Genomic DNA, 26,163 nt, shown 5'->3' with positions numbered 1-26,163 from the left:
CCACCGAGGACCGCCCTCGCCCCTTGCCAACCCCGGCCCGCATCGCAGTGGGGGCAGGGGCGACTCCCCGTGGTGAAAGAGGGAGGGGAGGGCCCGCCTCCGCGTCTCGGGCCACCCCCGCAGTTGGGGGCGGGGAGGACGTTGGCGCCGTTCCCCCGCCCCTCGCCCCCTGCCAAGCATCTCCGCGAGCGCCCCCTGGCGCCCCTCGCGCCCGGGAGACGGAGGGGGGCGCGGTGGGGAGACGGGCGGGGTCCAACTCCACCCTCCTGGGCCCTAGGGGGGCGGGGTGCCCTCCGCGATGGGGGTGGGGTCGCTCGCGAGCGCGCCTCAGGGCGGGTGCGGCCCCTCCTGGCGCCCTTCCGCCTCCAGGGGGGAGGGGGCGCCCCCCGCCCTGGGGGGAGAGGCGCCCCCGCCCGCCGCCGCCCGGCCCCGCCCCCCCGCTGGCCCCGCCCCTCCCGCCCCCATCCCTCCCTCGGCTCACTCCGAAGTTTCCTTGCGCTGAGCGCGGTTACGCTCCGGGCTTTCTCGCCGCGGCCCGCGCCCCGCGCCCACCGTACCCCTGGCCCGCGCGCGTCTGCCCAGCGGTACTCTCCGCTCCGGGGCCGCCGCCGTCGCTGGGTTAGCCGGAACCGTAGCGGGAACCGGCGCCGCGGCCGGAGCCGGCGGGCCGGGGGCGCGGGCCGGGGGCGGCGGCGTTCTAGTCGGGGCCGAACGCCGTGCCAGGTCCGCGGTGACCGCGCCGCCCGGGCAATGCCCGCGGGTACGCCGCCGGCCGCGGGAGCGAGGTGAGACGCAGCGAGGACGCGCGCTCCACTGCGCGCCGGGACCCTCTCAAGTTGAGTACAGCCGGCGAGGAGCCCCTTAGGCACCCGCTCCGGCCCGGCGGTGGGGGAGGGGCCGCTTAGCTCTCGCAGGAGGGAGGGGGCGGACGGGGGCGGGGGGCGCATTTGTCTCTAATAAGAAAAGACAAAGACATCCCGGCGGCCGCGGCTGTTCCCGCAGCTCCGCTCCGCCAGAGGCAGGCGAGGCTGTCGTTCCTGGGGCCCGGTCACCGCCTGTCCCCCGCAGGTGCTGCCCACCGCCACCATGACCGAGGGCACGCTGGCGGCTGGCGAGGTCCGAGTGCCCCTGGGCGCGCCTGACCCGGGCCCTGCGGTGGTGGCGGGGGCGTCCCCCGCGAGCCCTGGGGAGCCGGGGCGAGAGACCGAGCGTGGGTCGGAGCCCGACGCGTCGCCCCCGGAGAGCCCGGCAGCTGAGCGCAGCGCAGAGCTGGGCGCCGACGAGGAGCAGCCCATCCCGTACCCGGCGCTGGCGGCCACTGTCTTTTTCTGCCTTGGGCAGACCACGCGGCCGCGCAGCTGGTGTCTTTGGCTGGTCTGTAACCCATATCCTTCCTGGGCCGCCGGGGTGCGGGGGTATGGGGCGCGGGACTCTCAGCGTGCGCCCTCGCGCACCGGGGCTTGGACCTGGCTCGGGCCGTGTGAGCTGGGGCAGGGGGCGCAGGGCAGGGGAGCAATGGTAGCGGTTTTCCAAGAGGGGGCCCGCGCTTTCGGGGACAGCCGGGCGTCTCTCCCAACCCGAATGGGGTATCCCGGGTCCAGAGCCAGCTCGTGCCGGGAGAGGGTGAAAGAGTAGCGGCAAGGCCACCGCGGGCTTGGAGGGGAGAGGGGTTGTCAGGGAGGGAAGTGGTCACACCCTGCACACCCGTCGGTTGAAATCAGCTGAATTATTCCTAGGCTTACAGAATGTCTGCTCTGAGGAAGGACCCTCGCTGGGGAGGGGGCGGCTGGAAGGAACTAGAGTAAGGGGAGCAAAGTTTTCCACCTGTGCCTTGCGCTTCCGAGCGCCGCAGGAGACCCGTGGGGGCCGAGAAGCGGTGCGCGTTCGCCAGTCCTTTTCCACGTTTCACGGAGAGAGGTAGTGACGTTGGTTGTGAACTCGCCTTTCCAGGCTGAACTCGCCTTTCCAGGCTGAACTCGATGCTCTGACAGATTTAAGTCATGCGCAGCTGGGGTTGGGGGGCAGGGAGGCAGCTGGCTCTGCACCCTGGAGCCCCTTCTCCGGGTGCTTTCTCTGGCTGGAGAGGAAGAGACCACCTTTTTTGTTCCTGGCCAGAGTGGCACAGACTTTCAGAGAAGGTTCCAGATCAGAGCTGGGTCTGGCCAGGAGGCATTTCTGGGATGCAGACAGCGAGGCTGCTGCCCCCCAGCAGGTGGCCTTTGGGTGCTGTCAGCTGCGGTTCACCCTGGCTCATGGCTGGTTCTCCCCACTAGTCTGCCGTGGGAACTGGTTGCCAGGTGGCCAGGCTGTGGGTGCTGAGTCTGCCTGTGCTTGGACCTGGGGGGACTCGATGTCCTGGATAGGCAGTTAGGTAAGAGGGGGCGGCTGAGGAGAGGAGGTTTGACAGGCGGGACCCTGATCATAAACTTTCCATGTCAGAGTTGAGGAGACAGACAGAGGTGAAATGAGCAATGTTGTATATATTTTCCCTACCTTGTGTGTTTAACTGTATAAATATTAAATACAAAAGAGGAGTCGGTGGAAAAAAAAGTAATAAAACCCGTGTTTTTCTTTTCTCAAGTCCAAACAGGGCCTGAGTCAGAATCGCTTTCTGGTTGTGAGAAGGTGGTGGTGGTCCAGGATGGTGGGCCCAGGGCATGGCAGCAAGCTTCAGTGCCTGCCTTTGTCCTTTCAGTCCTTGGGTGGGGCTTGGGCCTCCTAGCAGCAGCCAGCCAGACCTTGCAGGGTGACTGTAGGTGTGTCCTCTCTCTAGAATCCAGCCTGGCGTTCTCTCCAGAATCTCATTTTGGCGGGAAGGTGGTGTGGCTGGGTATGGTGGTGGGTGACGTCCGGGGTGCCGGAAGGCCTTGGGACAGATGAGACAGGAGGCCAACCTTCCTTGCGTGTCAGTCACTTCCAAGCACAGAGACCAGATAGGGAAAGAGCCCAGTGGGGCCTGCACTTTGTCTTTCCTGACAGCCCTTGGGTCTGGCTGCTCTGTCCCCTCGAGGCTGAGGGAGTCATTGAGCCTGATTCTGGTGTTCTGGGTATTCTAGGTGGGGCTGCGTCCAGGGACGTCTAACAGGCTTGTTTGTGTTTCTCAGTGGAGAAGAGGTGGGGGGGTGCAGGGGAGTCGCCTCACCAAGGCCCCGTGAGGCCCCGAGGGCGTGGAGGAGAGGGGTGGGACTGGTAGGGCCACTTGCCTGTGTTCGTCTCCCTGGACTCTTGTGTGACCCAAGGAAGGGGATGGCTCTGTCACCTAGAGATGAGAACCATTCCCTCTGACTGGCAGGGGATTGAGGAGCTCAGATCCTAGGATAGTTTTTCTCGAGTTTCTGTGGAAACCCTACATCTGTTGGGTAGGGTGGGCTCATCAGGACCCTGCCCATGTGGGGACGGCTGTTGATCTCCAGCAGATGCCTGGCCTGGGCTCGGGGTGTGCATTGACCACAGGGAGAACCTAAAATAAGCTGGTGTGCCCAGACAGGTGGGGATCAGCTCCCTTGGGGAAGCCCATGGGCATCACAGGTTTCAGATTCCTGGGAGTCTGCGGGGAACGGGGGGTGGGGGGGGCTCTTGTGTGAGGCAGGGTATACAGGGATGTCCCTGTGGCTGGGTTTTCCAGTGGCGGTGGAGTGTCCTTTCTCTGCAGGGTGTTTCAGTCTCCCTCCCTGGAGGTAGCTGTCACATCAGGGCACTCGCCAACCTTCCCTGGAGCGTCCTCTGCTGCAGAGGGTCAACTCGGAGCTGGAGCTGGAAATAGGATAATGGGTTTGCCTGGGAACCTACACTGCGTAAAGCAACACGTCGCTCCCAGGAGGCTGGCAGAGTCCCAGCCAGTGTCCCCCAGCTGGGATGCCATGGGCAGTTGAAACGCGGGAAGGGACCTTCATTAAGCCCTGCACCTTTCCCGATCCCGAGTGGATCGCTCCCCACACACGTGAACATGCATGTTCTGTTTTGCATGTTCTGTTTTTACCTTCGGGGAGACACTGATCCAAGGTGAAGGAGTTTCTGAAGATAGTCCCTCTACCTTTATTGATTTACTGTGCTGTTTGAAAATATAATTGTGCTGGAAGTTTTGGGGCGAGTGCTATGTCTCCTACACTGGTTTATTTATAGCAGAAGGTGGGTGGGATCTGTGTTGTAACCCTCTTGGCTGGGTTATGTTCTGCCCGGGCTCCCCTGGGGTTCCTGACTAGGCGCTTGCTTGCATCGCAGCTGCTGCGTCCCAGCACTCAGGCTGGGCACAGTCCCCCATTGATGCTGGCAGCTGGGAAGGGGGCCCTGCTGAGGTCCCCCTGTGAGCGAGGGAGACTGGCTTTAGCCCGACCATGGTGTTTAGGGACTAGAAGGTGTCCGAAGGGGCACTTAGGGGCTCAGGGATGGTGAGCGCCTCCAGGAGGTGTCTCCCAGGGGCTGGGCACCCAATACCCCTTGGCTTAGAGCTTGGAGAAGGCAAAGGGCCGGCCAAGGTCATGCGGCTGCAGAGGGCAGAGCTGGGTGAGCTCAGTGACACTCTCGAGTCCACGTGTTTGTCAGGGCTCTGTCCGCCAGGAAGGTGAGGCTGGACGATTCCAAGTCCTTAACGGCGTCTTGTAAGAGCCGATGCTCTGAGCTGTCACATCTCTCGGTGGTTGCTGCCAGTGCCCAGGGCTCCCAGCGGGCGTGGGCGTCCCAGTGAGGACATGGGGGGGCTGTGATCTGGAAAAGGGCAGGCCCCAGGCTGGCCTCACCTGCCTCCCTGCATCCTCAGGTCCCTCTGCCCCCACAGAGCTGACGTGAGCAGGAAGGTCCCAGGGTCTCACCTTCCTGAACTCATGGCTTTGACCCCCAAGCACTTTTGCTGTAGCCACAGGGTTTCCCTCATATATTCCAGGCTCCCTCTTTACCCCAGCGCTTGCCTCATTCCTGGCCCCGGGCCCCTCATCCTGGCGCCCAGGTGTGTCTGTTTCCCTGGACTCGGAGGCCCCGGGCTGCCCTTTGGGGTGCTCACAGGCAGGCACTGGGTGGCCTGGGGCTGCAGATGGAAAGGCCATGTTGGCCTTAGTAGAAGGGTGGGATTCGGAAGGCCTGGGCTCCGCGAGGACGCTCACAGCACTGCCCTGTCTCCCTCTGAGAAGGAAGGCGTTACAGGGCGTCTGTCCTTGTGCTTCTGAGGCTCCCACTGTTCCCCTCACACTGAGGGCTCATGTGGTTTGTGCAGAGCGCTGTGTGCCTGGCGGGCATGGGTGTGTTCTTGGACTCCAGGGCTTGTGTCGGCAGGAGGTGGCAGTAAGACGGGTGCCATGGTGGGGTCTTTGAGGAGAGGGGCATTTCCCTTGAGAGATGGGGAGGGTGACCGTGGGGAGATTTCTCAGCGCTTGCAGGGGGTGGATGGTGGGAGCCCCGCTCCTGGGTGGCCGCTCCTGGAGGGGCTGGTGGAGGGACCCCAGGACACAAGCCTGAGTGAGAACAGGGCTATGTGATGCATCCGTCTCCTGGGTTCCGTGGAGCGTCATGGGGCTGCTCCTGGAGGAGGTGAGGTTGGCCTGGGCCGTGTGGATGGGTCAGAGCTGGTGCAGGAGAAGAAATAGGAAGGCTCTCACGGGGTCTCGAAAGGGTTTGCTTCCGACGCGAGGGCAAAAAAGCGTGATTGTTGATTACCTTGCCCTGGTCAGAGGTTCAGATTTGTGTCTGGCCCTTGGGGTGGGCAGGGTGTGGAAGGGGGAGTTAGCGTGAGCGGGGGTCTGCCTGCCTGAGATGGCCCTGGCTGTGTTGTGTCCCTGTCACTTGCAGTGCCTTGGGACTGCCCAGGAAGGATCCCCCATTCTCTGCACAGTGGCCTACATCTCTGGCCATGTCCGTATCCCCACCCACAGGGCTGGAAAGCCGGGCAAGCGTTTGGTGTCCCTTGAGCTTACTGGTGGTGGAGACCGGGAAGTGCTGATCAAGTGCCATGTGTGTGTGGTGAGGCCAAGTGTGGCCCCTGCTCCCACATCTGCCACGCAGCTGGGCCCTGGGGAGACTGTGTGTGTGCGGGGGGTGGCGGTGTTTTGAGGGGACTCGGAGGAGTGGTGCAGAGAACACACTCGGCAAGACGGTTTCACTCAGCAAACCTCTACCAGCCTGAGCTCTGTGCTGGTTTCCACTCCAGGCCCACCATGGGCTCCCCTACTAGTATTCGTAAGCATCAGGCCTCTGTGAGCTCCTGCTGTGTGCCCAGGGTGTCCAGCTGTTTGCCATTCTGCAGTGGAGTGAGGCTGGCATGATCTCGGTGAGGGCCCTTGGGAGGGTAGCGTGGGTTAGATGGACGCTGGGAGCCAGGGAGAGTCCAAGAACTTGATGGTCACACGACCTGGAGTGGGGGAGACATGGGGAGTACACCTGGAGCAGGAGTGTTCAGGCAGAGGAATGGTACGTGCAAAGGTCCTGAGGCAGGTGGAATGCAGCTGGGGGTGGGGCGTGTGCTGCAAGCTGCAGGCGAGGGGAGAGAGGCCAGGAAAGGCCTGTGAGCATGGCAGGTGGGTAATGGGCTAGCCTGGGGGCCCGAGGAGCGGTTCTGCCTCCAGCTGGGGTTGGGGCTGTTTCCTTAAGGAGGAGCAGTACTGGGACCAGGGTCTGGGGGTGCAAGAGCGAGTGGAGAGCCCTGCAGCAGCAGACACTGGGAGGTGGGAAGGTGCTGGTGCTTTTCCCACCCCCACACCTTTGAGGCCTTAGGTGAGGATATGGCTGTCGCCAGCTCCTCAAAGGAAGCTCTTGGCCCCGGGGCCATCACCTTTGGATCATCTAAATTTCCCTCAGGTGGTCCGTGGTGCTTCCCCCATTGAAGTGGGTAGGACAGCTGCCCCCGTCCCTACCCCTCAGCTGCTGGCCAGACTCCTATTCCTGGGTCAGGATGTGAAGGATTGATTGCGGGGGATGGGCCAGCCCGTCCACTGTTCCAGGGATGCCTCCAGGCAGCAGCTCTGCGCAGTCAAGGTCAGGCAGGAAATATGTCACTGTTATTTACTGGGTGTCACACGTGTGCGCCCTGCCCTGCCCCTCTGCCCACCCTGGAAGGTAGGGGTATGGCATCCCTTGAGACCAAGTTAGGAATGTTTTCTTTCTTTCTCCCTCTTGCAAGTGGGTATTTAACTGAGTGGCGCAAAAGCCCAATTACTCTCTCTCCTCACCTCCCCGGTTAATTTTGGTACAACTGGGAACAACTGTAAGTCACGTGGGCTTCGGTTGAATTTCCAGGCGGGCAATTAAACTCGGGCGCCTGTCCTGGGCAGACGACGAGGGAAGTCAGGCCATCAGCACACGGTGTGATTTAGGGCCTAGAGCCCCAGTCAGAGATGAGGGGGGGCGTGGAGGAAAGCAGCCTGGCCCTTGTGAGTTAGTTGGCAGAGGGTTCCGGCACCAGCCCTAGAGCTCTGTGCGTGCTGCGGATGACAGATGGGGACCTTTGCTGCGCTGCCTTCACAAAGGGAGTAGCAGCTCGCGGTTTTGCTCAAAAGGGGCCCCCGCTGAACAGACACACGCCTTCGGGGGAGGCGAGGGTGTGCTGCTCCACGTGGCCCGGCGGGCAGGCTGGCTAGTGAACACCGGTGTCCCCGTGCCCAGGGCGCTTGTCCCCCTGTTGCAGGGGGGAGCCAGGTGTTGGTGGTACTGTCAGCCTGGAGTTCTGCGTAGTGGGGACAGTTGATGAATGTGCTCATTTAGAGCTCGGGGTAGGTTCGCTAGCTCCCCAGGATCAAGGGGGAGCAGGAAGCCTCTTGCCTTGAGTAGCTGCCTCTGCCCCAGCACCTTTGTTGGATGCGGGAGGGGTTTCCGCGGTACCAGGAGCACCCTCTTCTTTCGTGTGATGCTGAAAAGGGCCAAGGCCGAGTCCCAGAGCAGCCCCCCACCCCGGCCTCCACCACAGCCTCTTGTTGCAAAGTTGGGGGCAGGGCTGGCAGAGAAGGGACCCTGGAACCCCATCTCCCCAGGCTCCTGAAAGTTAGGGGCTTCCCAGGGTGAAACCAGCCTGAAGCCCTACCTGGTGTAAGATAGGGAACTGACAGCGACCGAAGCCCTCCTGGGGTGGAACAGAGGTGGGCGGGGCCGAGGCCCTGATGTTGGGGGTGGTGGCCCTGCAGGGATAGCTAGCTGGCAGTGCAGGGAGGGGCTGGCCTGCTGTGGGGGGACACAGCTCCAGGCGGTTCTCCTGGGTGGGCACAGCTCCCACCCCCGCCTGGAGTTGGGCAGAGCCCTGCCCGGGCACTGGTGCAGAGATGCACTTGGCAAGCAGCAGCTGGCCTGCTCGGTCACAATGTCCTCCTCCTGTTCTGGGCTCTGCCAGCGCCCCCACCCCCACCCCAGGCTGGCCCCCAGGTGAGGTCGCCTGGGAAGGGGCGGGGCTCAGCCCTTTCTGGGCTGCTGTGGCCTCCGGCTGGGATCCCCAGCCTCTCCGCCTCCCCCCTTGGTTCTAGTCCTTTCTCTCTCTTCTTCTTCCTCCCCGCCTTCTACCTTTCTGCACCTGGGAGAGCCCCTGGCAGGAGGTGGTTTTCTCTAGGCCCCTCACTGCTCTGAAGACTGCTGTGGGGCACCCCTACGCCTCCTCAGGGCACGTGATCTGAAGTCAGAGGCTCCAGGAGTCAGTGATCCCCCTCAGGGAGGCCAGGGCTGGGGCCTTTTGGGATTCCTGGGGTCTCCCTGGCCGCAGGAGGAGGGGCTAGCAGCTCCCTCCTGCAACCTGAGTGGTTTCGCCCTCATCACGTCTGACCATCCTCCTCCATCACTTAGGGTGGGATTCTCTCTGGGTCAGTCCATGGCTGGCTGGTGACAGGGCCACACAGCAGAGACTCTGAGGGCCCGACAGGGACGCAGACCCCTGGCTCTGGCCTCAGCTTTAAGAGTGCCCAGGCCTCCCCGTGGGTCCCCCAGCCTTCACAGAGGGCGTAGATATCTGACCCATTAACGGAGAGAGGAAGAGGCGGGGGTAATTTTTCTAGAAGGTGGCAGAGCCTTTGGACAGAATGTGTGTCCCTGAGGTCCCAGGAAGCAAGGTGGATGGGCTCTGAGCCTGGGGGTGCCCCTCCTGCCCCGGGCCCTGCGGGGCTGTTGGAAGCTAGGGCCTCACTGCCAAGGTCCGCACCCCAAAGCCGCCAGGCTGTGGTGGACAAGGTCATGTCCTAGGCATCGGTTTTCTGATCTGAATAGGCCTGTGCCCCTCGAGACCTCTAGTTGTGGTTATCCATGGACAGTTGGATGGCAGCCGGGTGCCCCATCCCCACTCACCACCCTGCACAGAGCAGTGGCACAGGGTCTCGCTTGGGGAGGTGGGTAGCTGTGATCACCTGCTGGACCAAGGGCTGAGCGCCTGCTTGCCCCTTGGAAGAACATCTGAGGAGGAGCTTTCTCAGCCGCCTCCAGCTGCCGACAAGCTTCCTTGGGCATTCGGGGAATGGGGAGTGCCCTAGGAGCGAGCCCCCTTCTTGTTCTCAGGTGTGAGCGGGGGATGGGGCGTCCTTGTGCCAGGCCTGAGGCCGTGTCCTGGGCCTCCCACTTTGTGCCTCTGGGGTGACCTCTGAACCCCTCTTGCCTTCCAGGTACCCCTGGAGGCCTGAGGCCAGCTGTGGCTCAGCTGCCCAGCCTTGGGCCAGCCCCAGAGAGCTAACAGAGGGGACAGAAACGGAAACGTAAGGAGTGGCAGCGTTGAGGCTTGGCAGAGAGGTGGAATCCCCACCCAATGTTGGGGGCATCACTGCAGGGCCTGGGCAGAACAGCCAGGCTGGTTAGCGGTGCCAGGATCGGTCAGGGACAGGCAAGTGGACAGAGTGGCAGGGATACCCTGCTCGGGGCCGGAGTGCAGTGTCCAGGGTGTGGCTGTGGGAGTGTGAGCGTCATTCACACAGGCTGGCACGTGTAGGCCAGTGTACTGGCTTGAGTGATGTCCCCTGGAACCTCTGAATGTGACTTTATGGGGAAATGGGACCCTGAATCTGATGGCGGGTGTCTCCATAAGAGGAGGAGATGGAGACACAGAGGAGGAGCCACGTGAAGATGGGGGCAGATGTTGGGGCGAGGTGTCCACCAGTCCAGGGACACCAAGGGTTTCCTGCAGGCACCAGAGCTGGGCGAGGCCTGGAACAGACTTTCGCTCTGCTCCCCCCAGAAGGAACCATCCTATGACACCCTGAGCTCAGCCCTCTGGCCTCCAGGCAGTGCGAGGACTCCTGTGACTGAAGCCCCCTTCTGGGGTGCTTTGTTCCAGTGGCCCCTTGCCCAGCCGGCACACCTCGAGCATGCCCTGTGCTGGGCATGTTGTATTAATGGGAGGCAGGCCTGTCGGTAAATCACTGTCAGCCTGTAGGTCAGGCTCTCCGACAAGGAGCCGAGCCACCTGACCAGGGGAAGCCAACCCAGACTCAGCCATTCTGAGCCTCAGAGGAGAGCCCTCACCAGACCCTGAGCGGTGTGTTTGCTCGCGTCCTCTGGGTGCTTGGGGGTTTGGCCAGGTGGGGCCCAGTGCTATCCCTGCCCCACCCACCCCGGGGACTTCCCTGAGATGTCCATTGGTGTCCGTCCATGACGGATCTTTGGACACCTTTCCGTGGAACTGACCTTGTCCGCCAGGACGGAGCCCCTGGAGACTTCTCAGAGTCTGGGACGCTCACTCAGCAAGTGTTCCCCCTGTGACATTGGGGGCTTTCCTCCTGCCTCGGGGGGTACAGTTTGGGTGTGACTGCGCAGAGGGAGCCTCGCTTCCAGCCCTGCCTGGCTCTGTCCTGAGACCCTGGGCCAAGCGGAGGGCTTCCTGCGGGGTGCAGTAGGTTCCAGCTGCTGCCGCGTCCTTTTCTGAGCAGCCATAAGGAGGCACTGCCCACAGGTGGCTGGAGAAGAGAGGCTTGAGTCCAGAGCTGGGCTCCCTCCAAGGACCCCTCACCCCAGAGCCCAGCCTGGACTTCGTTGGGTGACGAGAGTGCGCTTGCTCAAGCCCAGGCTCTCTGTGGAGTCCCTGTGGCCCCAGCCCAGCTAGGGAGGGTCTGGGGTGTCAAAGCCATGAGGCTCCTGCCTGGTGACCGTGGGCTTCCTGGGCCCCTTGTTTAGGGCTGTGGGGCCGTGCTTGGCTGTGTGGTGAGGGCACGGGACATGCAGATGGACGAGACCCTGCCATTGCCGAGACCACCTGCTGCTCTCTGGGGAATCATCCACTGGTGCCGGGGTGTGTGTCTGAGCAGAGTGTGGGGTGCTCCCAGGCTGCTGGGGGTGGCTGTGGCCAGGTGGGTGGGCAGGTGTTAGGTGGGCCCCAGGGTGCCCATCTGAAGGGTGGTGGGCATCAGGGACCGGGGGGGGGGCAGAGAGACAGAGGTGTGGGGGCACCTGGCAGTGGACTGGGGCCTCAGGTTCTGGGACCATCTTAGACCTTCTCCCTAAATGGGGGGGGGGGCCCTGGTATTTTGTCTCTGTGGCTTAGGAGGGTCCCCTGAGCAGCTGGCCTGTGCCCATTGCTTTCCTAAACCCCAGCCCCATGCGGCTCAGCCTGCCATAGGGACAGGAACCCAGAGCACAGGGGGTGACTGCCACCTGCCAGGAAGGTGCAGAGGGCGATGGTGGCCTCTCCAGGGCCAGGTGGGGTCCACGCAGCATCATTCAGCCGCGTCCCTTTGTCTTTGCAAGCAGTGGCCTGCCATGGCCGCAGTCTTATGAGTCAGCCTGCATTAGCGCCTCATCGAAATGGATGAGGACACTTCCCGGGTCTGAGCTGCTGGCAGGGCAGCTGCCCAGCCCTGGCCACAGAAGGAGCCTGCTGTGTCTGACAGTGAGGTGGGGCCACGTGTGACGCGCCCTCAGGCGTCCCAGACTGGGCACTCCTGAAGTTCCCATCGAGTGGGAGCACCCTGTCGGTTCAGTAGGAGTTCCAGGACGTGAAGAGTGCCCCACGTGGGGGCGCAGGCCGTGGAGGGAGGTGGGCAGGGGTTTCAGGGCAGCCTCTCCCCGTGGGGATGAGAGACACGAGAAGGTGTCGGCAGGTGGAGCGTCTGGGGTGGGTTTGAGGCAGGAAGGAGCCAGCTGACTGTTGGGACACGGGGTGAGGGGCCCACCTATTACCCCATTCACTGAGCTGGGTGCTGCCATTGATGGACTGGTGACACATGTTGCCAACCTGAGAAACATTCAAGAAACCAGCAGCAGTGTCAGGGAAATGACCCACCAGATGGGCTTGGGGCACAAAGGCTCACAAACGGCCAACCCCGCTCCATGGTTTTATGTCTTAGACACCCGGTTTCCCGACACTCCTTACTTAATATTCCAGAGCTTTTTTTTTTTTTCAATCTACATTTGAAATCTGGGTCATTTGAACAAGGAGGGGCAGGCAGACCCGTCTCAGGGAAACTGCGAGCCACAGTGGGTGGGCTCTGGGAGGGGGGTCTGGCCCTGCCTCTGCCAGTGGAATTTCTGGGCATTGGTGTGTGTGTGTGGGGGGGACACTGGGGCAGAGAGAAAAGGGGGTGTCTGGGCTTTCGGGGTTCAGGGATCCCAGGCTGCCCCTGAGGGTGAGCAGTAGGGCCACCGTGACGCATGTGGCGCCAAGGTCCAGGCAGTGTCCCGGCACCCCACGCTCCTGCCCTGTCTTGCCCTACCACCACTTCTCTTCCTTCCGGAAGTTCAGGGGCTGGACCATCCCTTTCTGCTCTGCATAGCAGAGCAGGCATGAAAAAGCAACCCTAAGTGTGTGACTCCTAGTTGGGTAATTGTCTCTGTCACCCACATGGGGCGTGAATGGTGGGCATTTGGGCCCAGAACAGGCCTGTGTGTCCTCTAATTGCAAATCCCACATTCCTTGGCCGCAACTGTTCCTTGGCTGTCTCGCGGACACCACTGGTAGATGTGTTCTGTCCCCAGATTCAAACTCAGCGACCATGACTTGGTGGCAGGGATTCCTGCATTTGCATGTTTTTTCACTGGGTGTCACCTGACTGGAGGATGAGGGCAGGCCAGGGGAGTGGCCAGGACGGGGTTAGGGGAGGCCAGGTTCTTCCTGGGAGGGAAGCATCCCTCACCCTGGAAGGCCATGCTGGGCTCTGGGTCACATCCCTGCCCACAGCAGATGGGGGAGTGTCCTGCAGGTTGGGCGCTGGAGCAGGGTAACCGTGAGGCGGAGGCCCCCCCCCATTTGCCGTGGGGAGCCCCTCCTTCTGTCTCAGCATCCGAGTTATGTCTCCCAGTGAGGAAACTGAAGCCCAGAGTGGGTGCCAGGTGGCCCCCAGGATTCAGAGCCCAGGCCGGCTGACTCAGGCGCCCGTTTGTTCACTCCACTCCTGCTTTGGCTGAGATGGAATGCACACTCCACACAACTCCAGTGCACAATTCTGTGGTTTTTACTGTAGTCACAGAGTTGTGCAACTGCCACTGCAGTCAATTTCGGAACTTTTTTATTACCCAAAAGGAGACCCCCGTCCCCATTAGTGGTCCCTCCCCATCCCCCTCTCCCAGCCCCTGGCACCCACTAATCCACTTTCTTTGTGGATTTGCTTGTTCTGGACATTTCACATGAATGGAATCACACACACGGTGTGATCTCTGTGTCTGGTTTCTCTCACGGCGCGTCGTGTACGCAGGGCGCACCTGTGGTGTAGCGTGTCAGTGTTTCCGTCCTTTTCGTGGCTGAGTAATATTCCACGGTCTGGATGGATACATTGTGTTCACCTGTCCCCCTGCTGATGGCCGCTGGCTTGTCCCCACCTTTTGGCTGCTGTGACTAGTGCTGCCATGACAGTCACGTACAAGTTTTGTTTGATTCGCCCCCATCCCCCCGTCTTCAGTTCTCCCAGGAGCGGAGGTGCTGGGTCATCGTGGACTTGTGTTGAGTCATTGAGGAGCGGTACCTCCTCCTTCGCCCCTTGCCCACTGGGCTTCGGTCTCTGAGCCATTGCAGCAGCCTTGGCAATGGTCCCAAAGGAGGTGGCCGGTGGTCATGGGACACCACACCCAGCCCGAGCAAACCTGTGTGAGCAGGGTACTCCCCAACTCCCCTCTGCAGACACTTTGACCCCTGGGAGGTGGGCAGCCCTGCCCCATCGGTCGAGAAACGGGGACTTGACGGCCTCCTGGGTGGGAACTGCCCTTCTGATCTGGATTTCCTTTCAGTGGTCCACCTTGTAGGGCCATGCCGTCAGAGCCACGTGGTCTGCCTGGACCTGCGTCCTGGCACACAGTGGGCACACGGATGGTGGGGCGTGTGTCAGCGGGGAGCCCCGGCAGGGTGGTGCTGGGCTTCAGGTAGGAGGAGCTGGTGTGTGTGTTCGCTCCGCATCTATCTCTCCATCAGCCCTCTGGAGAATTTCAACACCCACACTTGGCATAAAAAAAATTATTAATGAGCTTGGCATGGTTGCCATGGGAACCTGTTGCTAATGAATCTCTGGGGCTTCCTTTTACCTTTGCCTAGCTGCGCAAGGCCTGAGCTGAGACGCATGTTTCCGACTAATCAGGTTGCTGTGGCAACGCCTGTCGCTAATCCCAACCCGGGCTCCTGGTTTACTGGCCGGGCCCAAGTTGCATAAAGAGATTTATTGAGTTCTAGGCTGCATCCAGATTAGAAACCCGTCAGCCCCCTTGGTCTTCCACCTCTAGGGGCCACACATGGGTCCCTCAGACACAGAAAACGGAGGCCCCTGGAGCCTGTGGCGTTGGGTGTTTGACTAGAAAGAGAAACGCTGGAGGATCGATCTTTGGCTTGGTTCCCTGTGTCTGTCCAGGGTGCCGGCACGTAGTAAGTGCTCAGTGGACGCTGAGTGGATGAGCTGGGGCAGCACTCAGGTCCGTGGGAGCTGGCGTGTTCCCAGGTGGCCTGTGGCCCTACAACCCCCAGGGTTGGCACCCCTGCTTCTGTGTGCCCCATGCCTGGCAGTGGAAGAAAGAGTGAGGGCACCTGATCCCCAATGGTGGACCCGAATCCTCGGGGGTAAGGGTGGGGGGCGTGGAGGCGAGGGTAGACTCAGTGGCCCCGACCCGTCCTGTGATGGGAGGGGGTCGGCACAGAATGGCCATGGTGACTGTTCACGCTCGCGTCGGGCTCACCCCAGGAGCCCACATGGTCCAGTCTGTTCTGATGCGAGGCTGGCGCTGATCCACACTTGGTGGGCATCTGCCATGGGCATCGATAGCCTTCTCGCCTTTGAGTTGCTGGCTCAAGTACTATTCAGCAGACCCCCAGCTCGGGGATCTGAAGCACGTGGGTTCCACACTCAGAGACTCAGAGGTCCAGCAATCTGCCCTGGGGCCTGGCTGTAGGACAGGGCCAGCCATGCTGGGAGGTGCCCCGAGCCAGGAAGAGAGGCTACTGGACTTGGGGTTTTGACTCGCTCTCCTGCTGCTCTGGGACCCTCCAGCTGCCTGAGTGTGTGTTGGGTGGGAGGGAGGTGTCCCCCCCGTCGCCCCATAGCTGGGATGAGCAGTGTTGCAGGTGGGGAGGGCTTCCTGGAGGAGCCATCTCCACTTGGCTCTGATGGGAAGCAGGTGGGAACCAGGGTCTGTCAGGGTGAAGCCCAGTGTGTCTTGTGGACCCCGAGAGCCCCTCTGGATGATCCCTGAACCCAGCTCAGGGATCTGCCCAGAGCCCCTGGACTCCTTCACTCTGGGGGTTCCTTGTGCTTGGGTGAGCAGGACACCCCAGACCTTGTGTCCTGAATGAGTCTGCCCGGCTGCCATAACACAGCACCACAGACAGTGACTTAAACCATGGATGTGTATTTTCTCCCAGTTCTGGAGGCTGCAAGTCCAAGATGAGTGTGTCAGCAGGGCGGGTTTCTTCTGAGGCCTTTGTCTTTGGTGGGCAGATGGCTGTCTTTGCCCTGTGTCCTCACCTGGTTGATCCTCTGTGTGTCTGTATTGCAGCCTCCTCTCCTTACAAGGACATCTGTCACATTAGATTAGAGCCCACTCATGTGCACCCCCCTCCCTGTACCTTAATCACCTCTTAAAGGACTGTGTCTCCAAGTGCGGTTAACATTCTGAAGTTCTGGGAGGTAGGGCTTCACGCAGGAATTTCTGAGGGCGGCAGCCAGCTCATAACACCTCCCCAAGCCCCTCAGACCCTGGCTGGGCTCTGTCTCCAGTTCTGGGGTCTCTGGTCTTCCTGAACCCCCATGCGGCCCCCCTTAGAGCATGAGGCAGGCCTCCCAGTATGGCTGAACCTCCCTGCGCCCTCCTGATACACGTGGGCACCTTCACCCATGTTGCCTCCATCAGCCCTCTGCTCCTTGCTCGCCTTGGGGCCCCTGGGTAGCATTCCATCCTGAAATACCCTGGCAAGCGGGTGTCTAAGCCGTGGGCCTTGACGTAGGGCTCACGAAGGCAGCACTTATTCTGGGAGCCGTCAGCCTGCTGGCCCCCACCTCTGTGTGGCCGTGCCCGGGCATTCGCTCTGCAGACCTCGCCCCTCACAGGGTCCTCGTGACCACTGGGCAGCATCTGGAGGTGGACCAAGCTGGGGTCTCAGGTCCTAGAAAGCCCACTATTCGGGATGAGCTGGGGGAGGGGGGTGCTTCTGCCTGAGGCAGATTGTTTAGGGATGGGGTGCTCAGTAAATACCTAGAGCTGCGCAGCCTGGAGGATAGAGGAAAGGTTCTAGATAACTCCAGGTCATGGATCGGTCTTCTGATGCTGGGGTGGTCTCAATCATGGGATTTGCTGGTGGAGGGTTGAGACCAGAGAGGCGAGGGAGAGGGCCGGGTCTGGGTGGCAGTTCCAGGCCCAAGGCCTCAGCTTTGTATGTGGCTGGTGGAGCTCCTGGGCTTGTGGCTGAGTCCACCTCCGGGTCCAGCTAGGCCTGCCCTGGACTTGTCTCAGGCTGGGCCATCCACAGGGGCGGAGGGCACTGGACATTCGTTTGAGAAGAGAGGAGGCTGGGGTCCCACCCCAAGGACAGGGACGACGGCCATCTCATGGCCCATGGGTCCTGGATGGCAGGTGAGGTCTGGAAGTTGCTCCATTCCCTCGAGTGAGCTGCAGGCAGAGGGACAGGTAGGTACAGGCCGTGAGCGGAAGCCTGAATGGTGCCCTGTCCCCACTGCATGCCCATCTCACGCACAGGGTGTCCTTCCCCTAGGCTGACACCATGGGCCGAGAGTCAGCTGTTGGATCAGAGGTTTGTCCCCAAGAGACTTGGGCCACCTGGGCTGGTCACACCAGGACCCCTCCTGGCCACATGTCCCTGTCCTCCTCCCCTGAACTGCTGAGTTGCCTTGAGTGACTGGGTCCCCACATAGGGCCAGGAGTCTTGGATTGTCAGTACTTGCTACCTGGCAGCACCCCGGGGGCCCCCACAGGTGTCTGTACGCCCGTCCCTCTGTGTGGCCACTGTAATTTTAGACCAGCAGGGGCCCCAAGGCGAGCAAGGAACATTGAAGGAATGTCAACGTGAACTTACTGATGGAGACATCGGCCAAAGGCAGAAGGGGCTGGGCAGCCATGACTCTCCCGTGGCCAGGGATGGGGTGTCTATGCAGATACTTGGCGAGTAGCCATGTGTAGGGGTGTCTCCAGGGGGCTCTGCAGGCCCCCCAGCCCTAGGCGGGACAGGCCGAGGCAGGCTCGGTGGTGTTTGGGGCCAGATCCCTAGTGTCCACTCTGGCCGTCTGGGTTCTGTGGGTCAGCCTTCCAGCCCTCTCTGTTCCTCTCAGAGTCACTGTGGTCAGTGTGTTTGGCCTGAGGCGTGGGCTGAGCTGTGTCTGCTGGCTTTCCAGGGCTGCGTGTGGCCTGGGATTTGGGGCTGTGTGTGTTCAGGGGTGAGGGCCAAAAGGGACAGGGACCCGAGGTGCCCCAGGCCCAGCTAGTGGTGTGCTGTGTGTGGCCAGAGTGGGCAGGTCTCTCGGCTACAGTCACCAGATGTGTGTCCAAATGGGGGTGTTGGTGACGGCATTGGAGCAGGGCCCCCTGCAGCAGCAGACTCCCCAGGAAGCATCTCTTTCTTGGCCTGGGGCAGACCCAGTTGGTGTCTGTGTTGGGGGCATTGTGCAGGGGCAGGGCTCTTGGGGTGACTCTTCTCTCTGGTGCCGCCTCCCCGTGCTGATTTGACCCTCCTAACCCCACTCCCAAGCCACTGCCTTCTTCCACCTCGGCCCCAAATCCTCTACCTAGATCTCCCCACCCACTCATGAAGTGGCATCCTCTGGACCAGTCCCATCCCCTGTCTCCTGGCTCACAGGTAACACCTGGTAGAGTGGGCTGCCCCCGCACCGGGCCAGGTATCTGGAATTCAGGAGCGAGCCTCTGAGCTCCTGTTCCGGGCAGCCTGTCTCCCCCACCCTGCCTCCCATCAGGTCCCACTGGGAGTGGGTGGGCAGGAAGCCTGGCTGGGTGAACCCTGGAGCACAGGAAGGGGGGGGCTTCCTGTGGCCCTGCCCTCCGCCGGCCCCATACAGTGCCCGAGGGTGGACGTCCTCACCCAGTGCCACAGAGGCCTCTCCCTGGGCGGGAGGCCGGGGCAGTCAGGAGGGTGTTCATTGTCCTCCCATCCACGGCCACCAAGCTATGTGTCCCCTTCCCCTCCCCCTTTTTGGGGGTTGGTGGAAAGCTGAGCAGGGTCGTGTGGCCCCACTGGGCACCTGGGGCCCCAGCCCTGTGCCCACTGACTCAGGGAGGCCGGCCCCAGGTTCGGTGGGCTGTGCCCCAGCACAGACTTTCCTCTCTGTGCAGCCAGACCCTTTAGAATCACGCTAGGAAGTTCTGGGGCCACGGTGGCTGGGGTGTTTCCTACACGTTTGAAATACAGCCTGCCTGCCGGCTGATGGGAGCAAGGGATGTTTTAATTCCTAATTTAGACTGTTTATCTGCAGAGCTCTGGAGGCTGGGCGGGAAGAGACAGTGCCCCCACACACACCCCACCCCTCCCAGGGCTCATCCCGCCTCCAGTGCTCCAGTGCCTGGTGGGCACAGAGGTGGGGAACTTGCCTCTGGACCACAGCCCAGCCAGCCCTGGTGGCATCTGTGCGGTCAGCTGGGTACCACCCAGACTCCAAGAGGGGCAACCCCCTCCCCACGCTCCTGGGCTGGGAAGTCCACCAGCAAGGTGGGGCGGGGCCTCGGGAGTTCTTAGGAATCTGGGGCAAGACAGGCACTCAGCTGTGGCCTTGGGTTAGTTTTACCGGAAAAGAGAACTGGACAAACGGGTGGAGGAGACATGGCAGGGGGCAACCAGGCCAGTGAAAAGCGAGTCTGACCCGCCGTCCCCGACCCGTGCGGACTCCCCTCCACCTCCCTAACCTCCTGCAAAGGATCGATATTGTCTCTCAGACTTTAATTAGAAAGGGGCTTGCTTTGTCCAGTGCGGTAATGATCTGGTTGATGCCCAGGCTAGCTTCCTGGTTGTCATGCCAACGGGGGGGTACACGTCCCTCCTGGAACATCCTCTGCAGAGTGGGCTCGGAGGGGTCTGTGGCAGGGAGAGGCCGAGATCCTTCCTCAGGTGGGGACCTAGGGTGCCTGCTCGCGTCTCCTGTGTGCCATGTGTATTTTATTTTCCTCCCACGTGTCCCATTGCCTTTGGGACACCTGTGATGTGCTTGCTGCTCGAGGAAACAGTACCAGGAAGACACGGGGCTGAGTGGACCCTTCATAGCCACCAAAGGCAGCAGGTTGTCACACCAGAGTGGGAACCTGCGTCTCAGAGGGTCCTGCAGCTCCTGGTATGAGGTTGTCTGGTACGTTGGTGAGCAGCTGCCCGGTGCTAAGCCTCGGGAACTTGGTGCTGCCAGCACAGGTGTTTCAAGGGGCTGTGCTGGCCAGGTCCCCACATCCAGCTCTGCCCTCCACCCCTTGCCAAGTTGCCCCCGCCCTGTCACCCCTCCACCCAGTGCAGACCCCTCAGCCCCTTCTCCTCTCTCGCTCCCTTCACACACCCTCGCCTCGGGCCCATCTTGATCCCACACAGGCCTCTGTCCCTGCTAACAGTGTGCACCCCCATCCTCCTGGGGTACAGTCTGGGGAACCTCTGGTTACTCAGCAGCATCCTTGTGGATGCCTCCCAGGCAGCCCCACTCCTCGGGGCTGGAGCCCCTGGGAATCTGGGGGCCTGCAGGGAACCTCGGGCTGCTTGGGGCATCTGTGCAGCACGTCGTCATGGGGATTTGAGGGGGAGGCCGAAACGGGGGGTGGTGATGAGCTCTCCTTGGAGAAGCTGCCCGGACTGTGGCCAGCTGGGAGTTTTCTGAACCCCCCCCCAGCTGCCCCTTCTAGGCAGCATGCCCCCTTTAGTCCACCCGCTGGCCGCAGGCCTGAGATCCAGCCGCCCTGGTGCTGCCATCCCACCCAGAGCCAGCAACCAGACCCTCATGAGCCTGACCTCATATCCCTAAACCTTTGCCTCACTGAAGCTTCTAGAAATGTGTCTGAGGTTGGGGGGGGGGGGAGCTCTGAAATGTGCCTTCTGCCCTGGGGCAGGTCCAGGTGCACTGGCACCCGCTTATTTCTTCTAGCGCTCTGCGCCCCAGGCTCTCCTCGGCCCCCACCCCCTCAGGCAACGCGCCTGAGACGGGAACAGCAGGTAACCCGGTCCTCCGAGCGGGATTCCCTAATTAAAGGATTTATTATTAAAGCTCACGGCTTCCCTGGAGCTGCGTTCCTGCAGCCTGGGAGATGGGCCCTCAGCCTGGCAGGCAGCCTCCGCCTCCTGGGCAGTGGGGACAAGCTGCAGGGGTCCCTGCCTCAGGAGGTTTCGTTCCCCCATGAAGGGCCCTCTGAGCCCTGAGTGGCCCCTTCAGGGCCTTGTGGGGTGGCGGCCTGTCTGGGATGCTCGGGGCCTGGGCCAGCCCTATGGTGATGTGCTCAGACCTCTGGCCAGTCGGAACACAGTGGCAGTCTTTGGGGGCTGGGCACCATTGAGCGTCCCTGAGAGACTGGCTAGTGGGTCCTGGGGTCAGTGGGACCGTGGGGCCCTGGGAAGGAGCCCCATGGAAAGGTGGGGGCTGTGGAGCTCTGCTGGTGGTGGCGTGGGACCTCCTTTGGGGTGCAGGAGCCCCTGGCACAATGTGACAGGCCCAGACACCCAGGTGGTGGCTGATGATAGCCGGCCTCTCTCTTCTCCAGTCCAATAACACAGGTCCCCAAACTTCGGGATCTCATGACCCTTCGCACTCCGGTTAATTGTATCCCCAGGAGCTTCTATGACAGGACTCTCGCAGTATTCACCTTACTAGAATTTAAAACTGAGAAATTTAGAAATTGCTATTCAGTAATTCATTGAAAACGATAATAAACCCCTTATGTATGAACATAGCATTTTGTCTTATGAAACATGACTGTATTTTGCAAAACAAAAATGTAGCAATAGGAGGAGCGTTTTGTGGTTTTGCAAGTCTCCTGACTGGCATGATGGGAGAATCTAGAGGCAGCGGGATGCTTCTTCCTGCTTCTGCGTCAGGTCAGGAAGCCTCTGGAGAAACCCTACGTACCAAGCGGGGAGTGAATGAGGAAGGCAGTCACCTCAGAACCCTGAAGAGGTCGGGTCCCCAGCCCACAGAATTCTCCTGGCTCCTTCTGAAATGTCTTCTCCTGGGGTGAATGTGAGGTTCAGTGTCCCTGTTTTGCAGATGAGGTGACGTCTGCAGCACTTGAGAAATTGCCTGGGCAGAAGCGCAGGGCTTTTGGGGTCCTAACCACTTGCTCTGGGCTCAGGCAGGTGGCAACCTCAGTTTGCTCCCACTACCATGGGTAGGTCCAAGAGTCTGGGTGGGCCACCATCAGGCCCCCTCCCTCCTTTTGATACCAGTTCCCTCTCAGAGCCCACCCTGGTTGGAACTGGACCCCTGGTTGGAGTATGTCCCTCCTGGAGGGGCTGACAGTATGCAGATCCCCCAGTGGTAGGAAGCCTGAACCCCCAGCTAGGCTGGACTAGAGGGGGAAATCCGTTATTCGGCCAGGCTAGAGGTGGGAGGGATGGGGCCTTGTGATTCTTGGAGGGAAGCCAGTGCCCTGTCAGGCTGTGGGGTCCAGCGTGACGGTGGCCTCTTCCCTCCCTACCCCCAGCAGGTGCACTTGGCACCTTCCTGAATGCATGGCGGATGGACAGCCTGCTGTGCTGGGGAGTGGGGAGGCGCCCCATTGTGAGTTTTTAAAAAAAAATGACTCAGGACGATTCACAGAAGCCGTCCGTTTCCTGCTGGTTTCCAAGAATTCCGCTCAAACATAATGGATCGCGTTATTAGGGGATCGATTCAGACACGAGTGGCTGGAAGGAAGCCAGGAGAGGCCAATCGGCGTGCTGCACAGCCATGAAACTCCCCAGGGCCCAGGCTTGTAGTCAAGGGGAGGGGAGGCAGGCGGCCAGCAAAAGGTGCCCACCCCCCATCAGCCGGGTTGGGCTGCCAGCTATGTGGTGGGAAGTGGGGACCAGAGGCCTATTGTGCGCACCTCATTCTTGTCCGTCTCCTTCAGAGGAGGCTCAGCTTGGTGTATGACTCACAGGGTGAAACCCTACTATGTGCAAAGCATCCACAGCCCCACCCCCGTGTGAGAGGCGTTTGTGAGTGCACAGTCCATGGAAAGTGAATTCCTACTGTGTGCGCAGGACTGAGCCGAAGCCCCACGTAATTTGAGGTCCTACTGACCATGTGATTTCATTGAATGCGGCCCTACTGTGTGCACCACCCCCAAGTGCACAGCCCCAGGTAACATGTGACCCCACTGTGTGATCCATTGGGAGTGAGGCCTTACAATGCGCACAGGTGTACCGACCCAGCAAAGCCTGCTGTGTGCAGGGGTCTCCTGAGAGTCCGTCCTTCTGTGTGGGGGTGAACAGGTGTGCTCTGAGGAGCCCCAGGAGGGTGCCTCGTCCTCCAGGAGGTCTGCGCCTGTCCCTGCTGAGCCATTCTGTGTTGTACTATGAAACCCCAGTTGTGGTATGGGGAGGGGGGATCCGACCGGACCCTCGCTCTTCATTGTCCAGTGCTGTGGGGGGAGGAAAGAAGGGGGGCTGGGAGGGGTTGCCTCACTAACTTGGAGACTGCTCTGCTGTGTCATTGGCCCCTACTCTACCTGCCCATGGGACCCTCTTTCCCTGCTGCTCTGTCAGCACCCCACCCCACTCTCATCGCAGGGTCTGGGCACAGGCTCGAGGGCCCCCATCAGCCAAAAGGCTGGCCCCTTTCCTTCGTTCAGGCCTGAGACACCCTTAACTAACTTGATGTCCCTGCTGGCATTTGTAACTGCCAGACCCATCACCTGTTTTTCACTGTCCTCTGTCTGGTTCCATGTAGGCTGGCCTTTGTTCACTCATGTCCAAGGACCTGGAGCAGTCCCGAACGTACAGTAGCTGCTCAGTAAATGACAGAGAGCAAGAGGAGCTGCTGGGAGAAAGAGTCCTTGGGATGGGTTTTGAGGGATGAATAGGAGTGTTCCTAAGGCAGGAAGGTAGATGGGCATTGCAGGTGGTGAGCTCATTGAGACTGGACTTGGGATGTCACATCAGCCAGGTGTGCTCCAGTGACTGCGTCAGGCAGAGCCTGGGTCCTTCCCCTGTTGTCGACACCTGGGGTTTCATCACGGGTCCTCCCGTCTACACCTGGCCTAGGCTTGCAGTGCGTCAGGGACATCCTGGTGGCCGTCAGGGGTTGGTGCGCCTGTGGTCGCTGTCCCACCTCTGGTTACATGGGTGTGCCTCGTTCAGCGGGGCTCTGGAGGCAGTGCTTTCGACTTCTCTGCAAACTGGCTGGCACAATGTCAGCTGGGTTCTCAGCTTAAAGAATTCCAGCCCATTAGATGCAAATATTGTGTCTTGAAATGTTTGTGCCAGGGCTGTCCCGACTGTTGGCATTGAGTGTGCTGCCACACGGAGCTCTAAGTAGCACCTAGGGGAGGAGGACTCTGTCCCCTGTCTCGGGGCTGAGCCCGGCTGCTGACAAAACACCAGGGCCCTGGAGGTGGGAAGACGTGGCACCTGCCCCCGCTTGCCTGCACTGGCGGCTTACCTGGAAGTTCTGAGGGCCCAGCTGTGTGTGGCCACAAAGGTTGGGGACTTGGGTCTGGGGGCCTGCACCTGCAGAGTTGGCAGCAGGCCTTGGGCAGCACAGGGAGCTCAAATGTATTTCCTCCCAGTCCTGAAGGTTGGAAGTCAGCTATCAGGGTGTGGGCAGGGCCAGTTCCTTCTGAGGCCTCTCTCTTCAGAATGTAAATGCCTTCTCCTTCCTGTGTCTTCATGCTGGTAGGACACCGCCAATTGTGTTGGATCAGGGATCACCCAAGTGGCTCTATTTCACCTTAATCATCTCTTTTCTTTAAAGGCCCTTTCTCAAAATACAGTGACATTCTGAGGTCTGAGAGGTTAGGACTCCAAAGTATGAATTTGGAAGGAACACAACTCAGCCCATAATACGGGGGGTGGGGGACAGGGCTAGGAAGGACCTAGAGAGAGGCAGTGGCCCATCAGGGGTGGCCGAGCAGGGAAGGTGACCATGGCCTGGGCAGAAGGATGCTGGGGGCCAGTGTCCCTTGGGCCTGGCACTGGGGGCCCTTTGCACTTTGGCTCCTGGATTCCTCAAGTTGAGTGTGTATTGCCCATCATTGCCCAGGCCAGAATGTGACCCTGAGCTGTGGGACGCTGTCCATCCCCCGTGCAGAGGGCTGTTGGCCCTGAACTTTGGGCAGGATCTCCGAGGATGCCATTGTGTAAATGTCAAGTCCGGGTGCTGGGCTGGGGTGGCCGGGACCTAGCCCTGGAGGGCAGCGGCCCTGGGAGGCGTGGGGAAACGGTAGTGCCGGGGCAGTGAGCCCAAGTCCAGCTCCTTTCACTTTGAAGTTGACATTCTGAGGGTCTAGACTGTCCTTTTTAAAGGTCACTGCTATTAATAGCAGGGTTGGTGGAGGGAGGTCCGAGGCTGAATGCCTGGTGTCCCAGCCTTTGCAGCCAGAGGGCCTTTGGGGTCCAAAGGGGAGTGGTGAGTGGGGCTGGGGGAGCTGTTTCCAGTGAGGATCAAGTGGGCTTCCTGGGCCTTCCCAGAGAAAGCAGCGTGGGTGGGGGTTCTGCTTAGGTGCAGGGAGGTCCTCGAGGGCTGGGACGAGGTGCCCAGGGTAGACGGGAGACCCCACTGGGCCTTGAACTTAGTGCGTGACCAGGAGCTTTTTTCTCTCTGGGCCTCTGTGTGTCCATCTGTAAAATGGGAAGCCAGAGTCCATGACCTCCAGCACCCCTCCCCATCTTGTGCCCCCATACCCCCCAGCCCTGGGCCAGAGGGCACACAGCTGGGTACTCCCTTCCAAGTCTCAGCTGAAAGCCGCATACTTCCTCACATGGCCATAAGCCTCCTTACCCCAAGTTCCCTCTGGGGATTGTTTTGCACGGAAGTCATCTCCCGGCTGCTACTTCTCAGTGCCCTGCCTGGTTCTCCACCAGCCCCCATGCCACCACCCGCCCTGTGCATTCCCAGGCCACTGAGATCTCTAGTCAGCAGTGCCCATCTAACATGCTTCTTATTCCGTGGCCAGCTGAGACCGTGCCCCCACTTGGGCCAAGTCCCACGGGTGGGAGGTTTTCATTGCTGTGGGAGAGTCACTGCTCTGGTGGGGCTCTCGGGGGCCACGCGCCTGGGGGCAGCCTGGCTGGGCATCTGGCAGCGTCTGTGCCCAGCGTCCGTGTGTATTTGTCCCTCAGTGGCCAGCTGGGGCCTAGGGCTGTTCTGGAGCCTGGGAGCAACTTGAACTCTCAGAGATGGGACTCGTCTGGAAGGTTCTGGATGTTGCCTACAGGGGCGGAGGCTCTGCCCAGCCTTGGGCTCTGCTGGAGCACCCTGCAAGCGGGCTAGACCCGGCTGGTGGGGTCACTGCTGTGTGTAGAGCCTGGTGTGACAATGGTGCCTGACTAATGGTGGCGACCAAACGTCCACGTGGGCACAGGCTGTGGAGGGGTCAAGAATGGAGAGAGGTTCTGCCCTCCTCTGGCACACTGCTCCTGAAACCTGCCTGGGATGTAAAACCATCACTAGGGGAGGGGATTGTATTTTTATCCAACACCCCCAGGGATTCTTGAATACCAGAATATTTGGGAATGTGCCCAGGGGCCAGAGGGGAGGGTGTGTGGTCCCATCTGTGGGTGGGGGCTGTGCCCATGTGCTGTGGGAGAGCAGGCCAGGTGGGGGAGCCTATCCCCAATAAACACTTGACTGCCAGGCAGCCTGTGCGGGGAAGCCCAGGTGTGCAGGGGAGCGGCCACTGTGGGGCGAG

At 60.9% G+C, this 26,163-nt stretch overlaps 1 protein-coding gene across 4 annotated transcripts in view; it reads left to right on the top strand.

The window, feature by feature from the left end:
- The first annotated feature begins 476 nt into the window (after nucleotides 1-476).
- CACNA1H (calcium voltage-gated channel subunit alpha1 H) overlaps nucleotides 477-26,163 on the top strand; it is a 64,376-nt gene continuing 38,689 nt past the window's right edge. For 2 of the 4 annotated variants that reach the window (XM_019756243.3, XM_019756242.3), the window contains exon 1: nucleotides 477-1,385. In XM_019756243.3, the coding sequence (XP_019611802.3) occupies nucleotides 1,087-1,385 (299 nt within the window). In that variant the 5' untranslated portion in view covers nucleotides 477-1,086. The remainder of the gene's footprint in view (nucleotides 1,386-26,163) is intronic. The other 2 variants (XM_074322608.2, XM_074322607.2) reach the window with 2 other exon arrangements.

This window comes from Rhinolophus sinicus, chromosome 10 (genome assembly GCF_057876585.1).
Source record: "Rhinolophus sinicus isolate RSI-liver-muscle chromosome 10, RSI-T2T, whole genome shotgun sequence".
Lineage (NCBI taxonomy): Eukaryota > Metazoa > Chordata > Mammalia > Chiroptera > Rhinolophidae > Rhinolophus > Rhinolophus sinicus.
The sequence above is the reverse complement of the archived record's forward strand: the minus strand, read 5'-3'. Positions and strand labels throughout refer to the sequence as shown.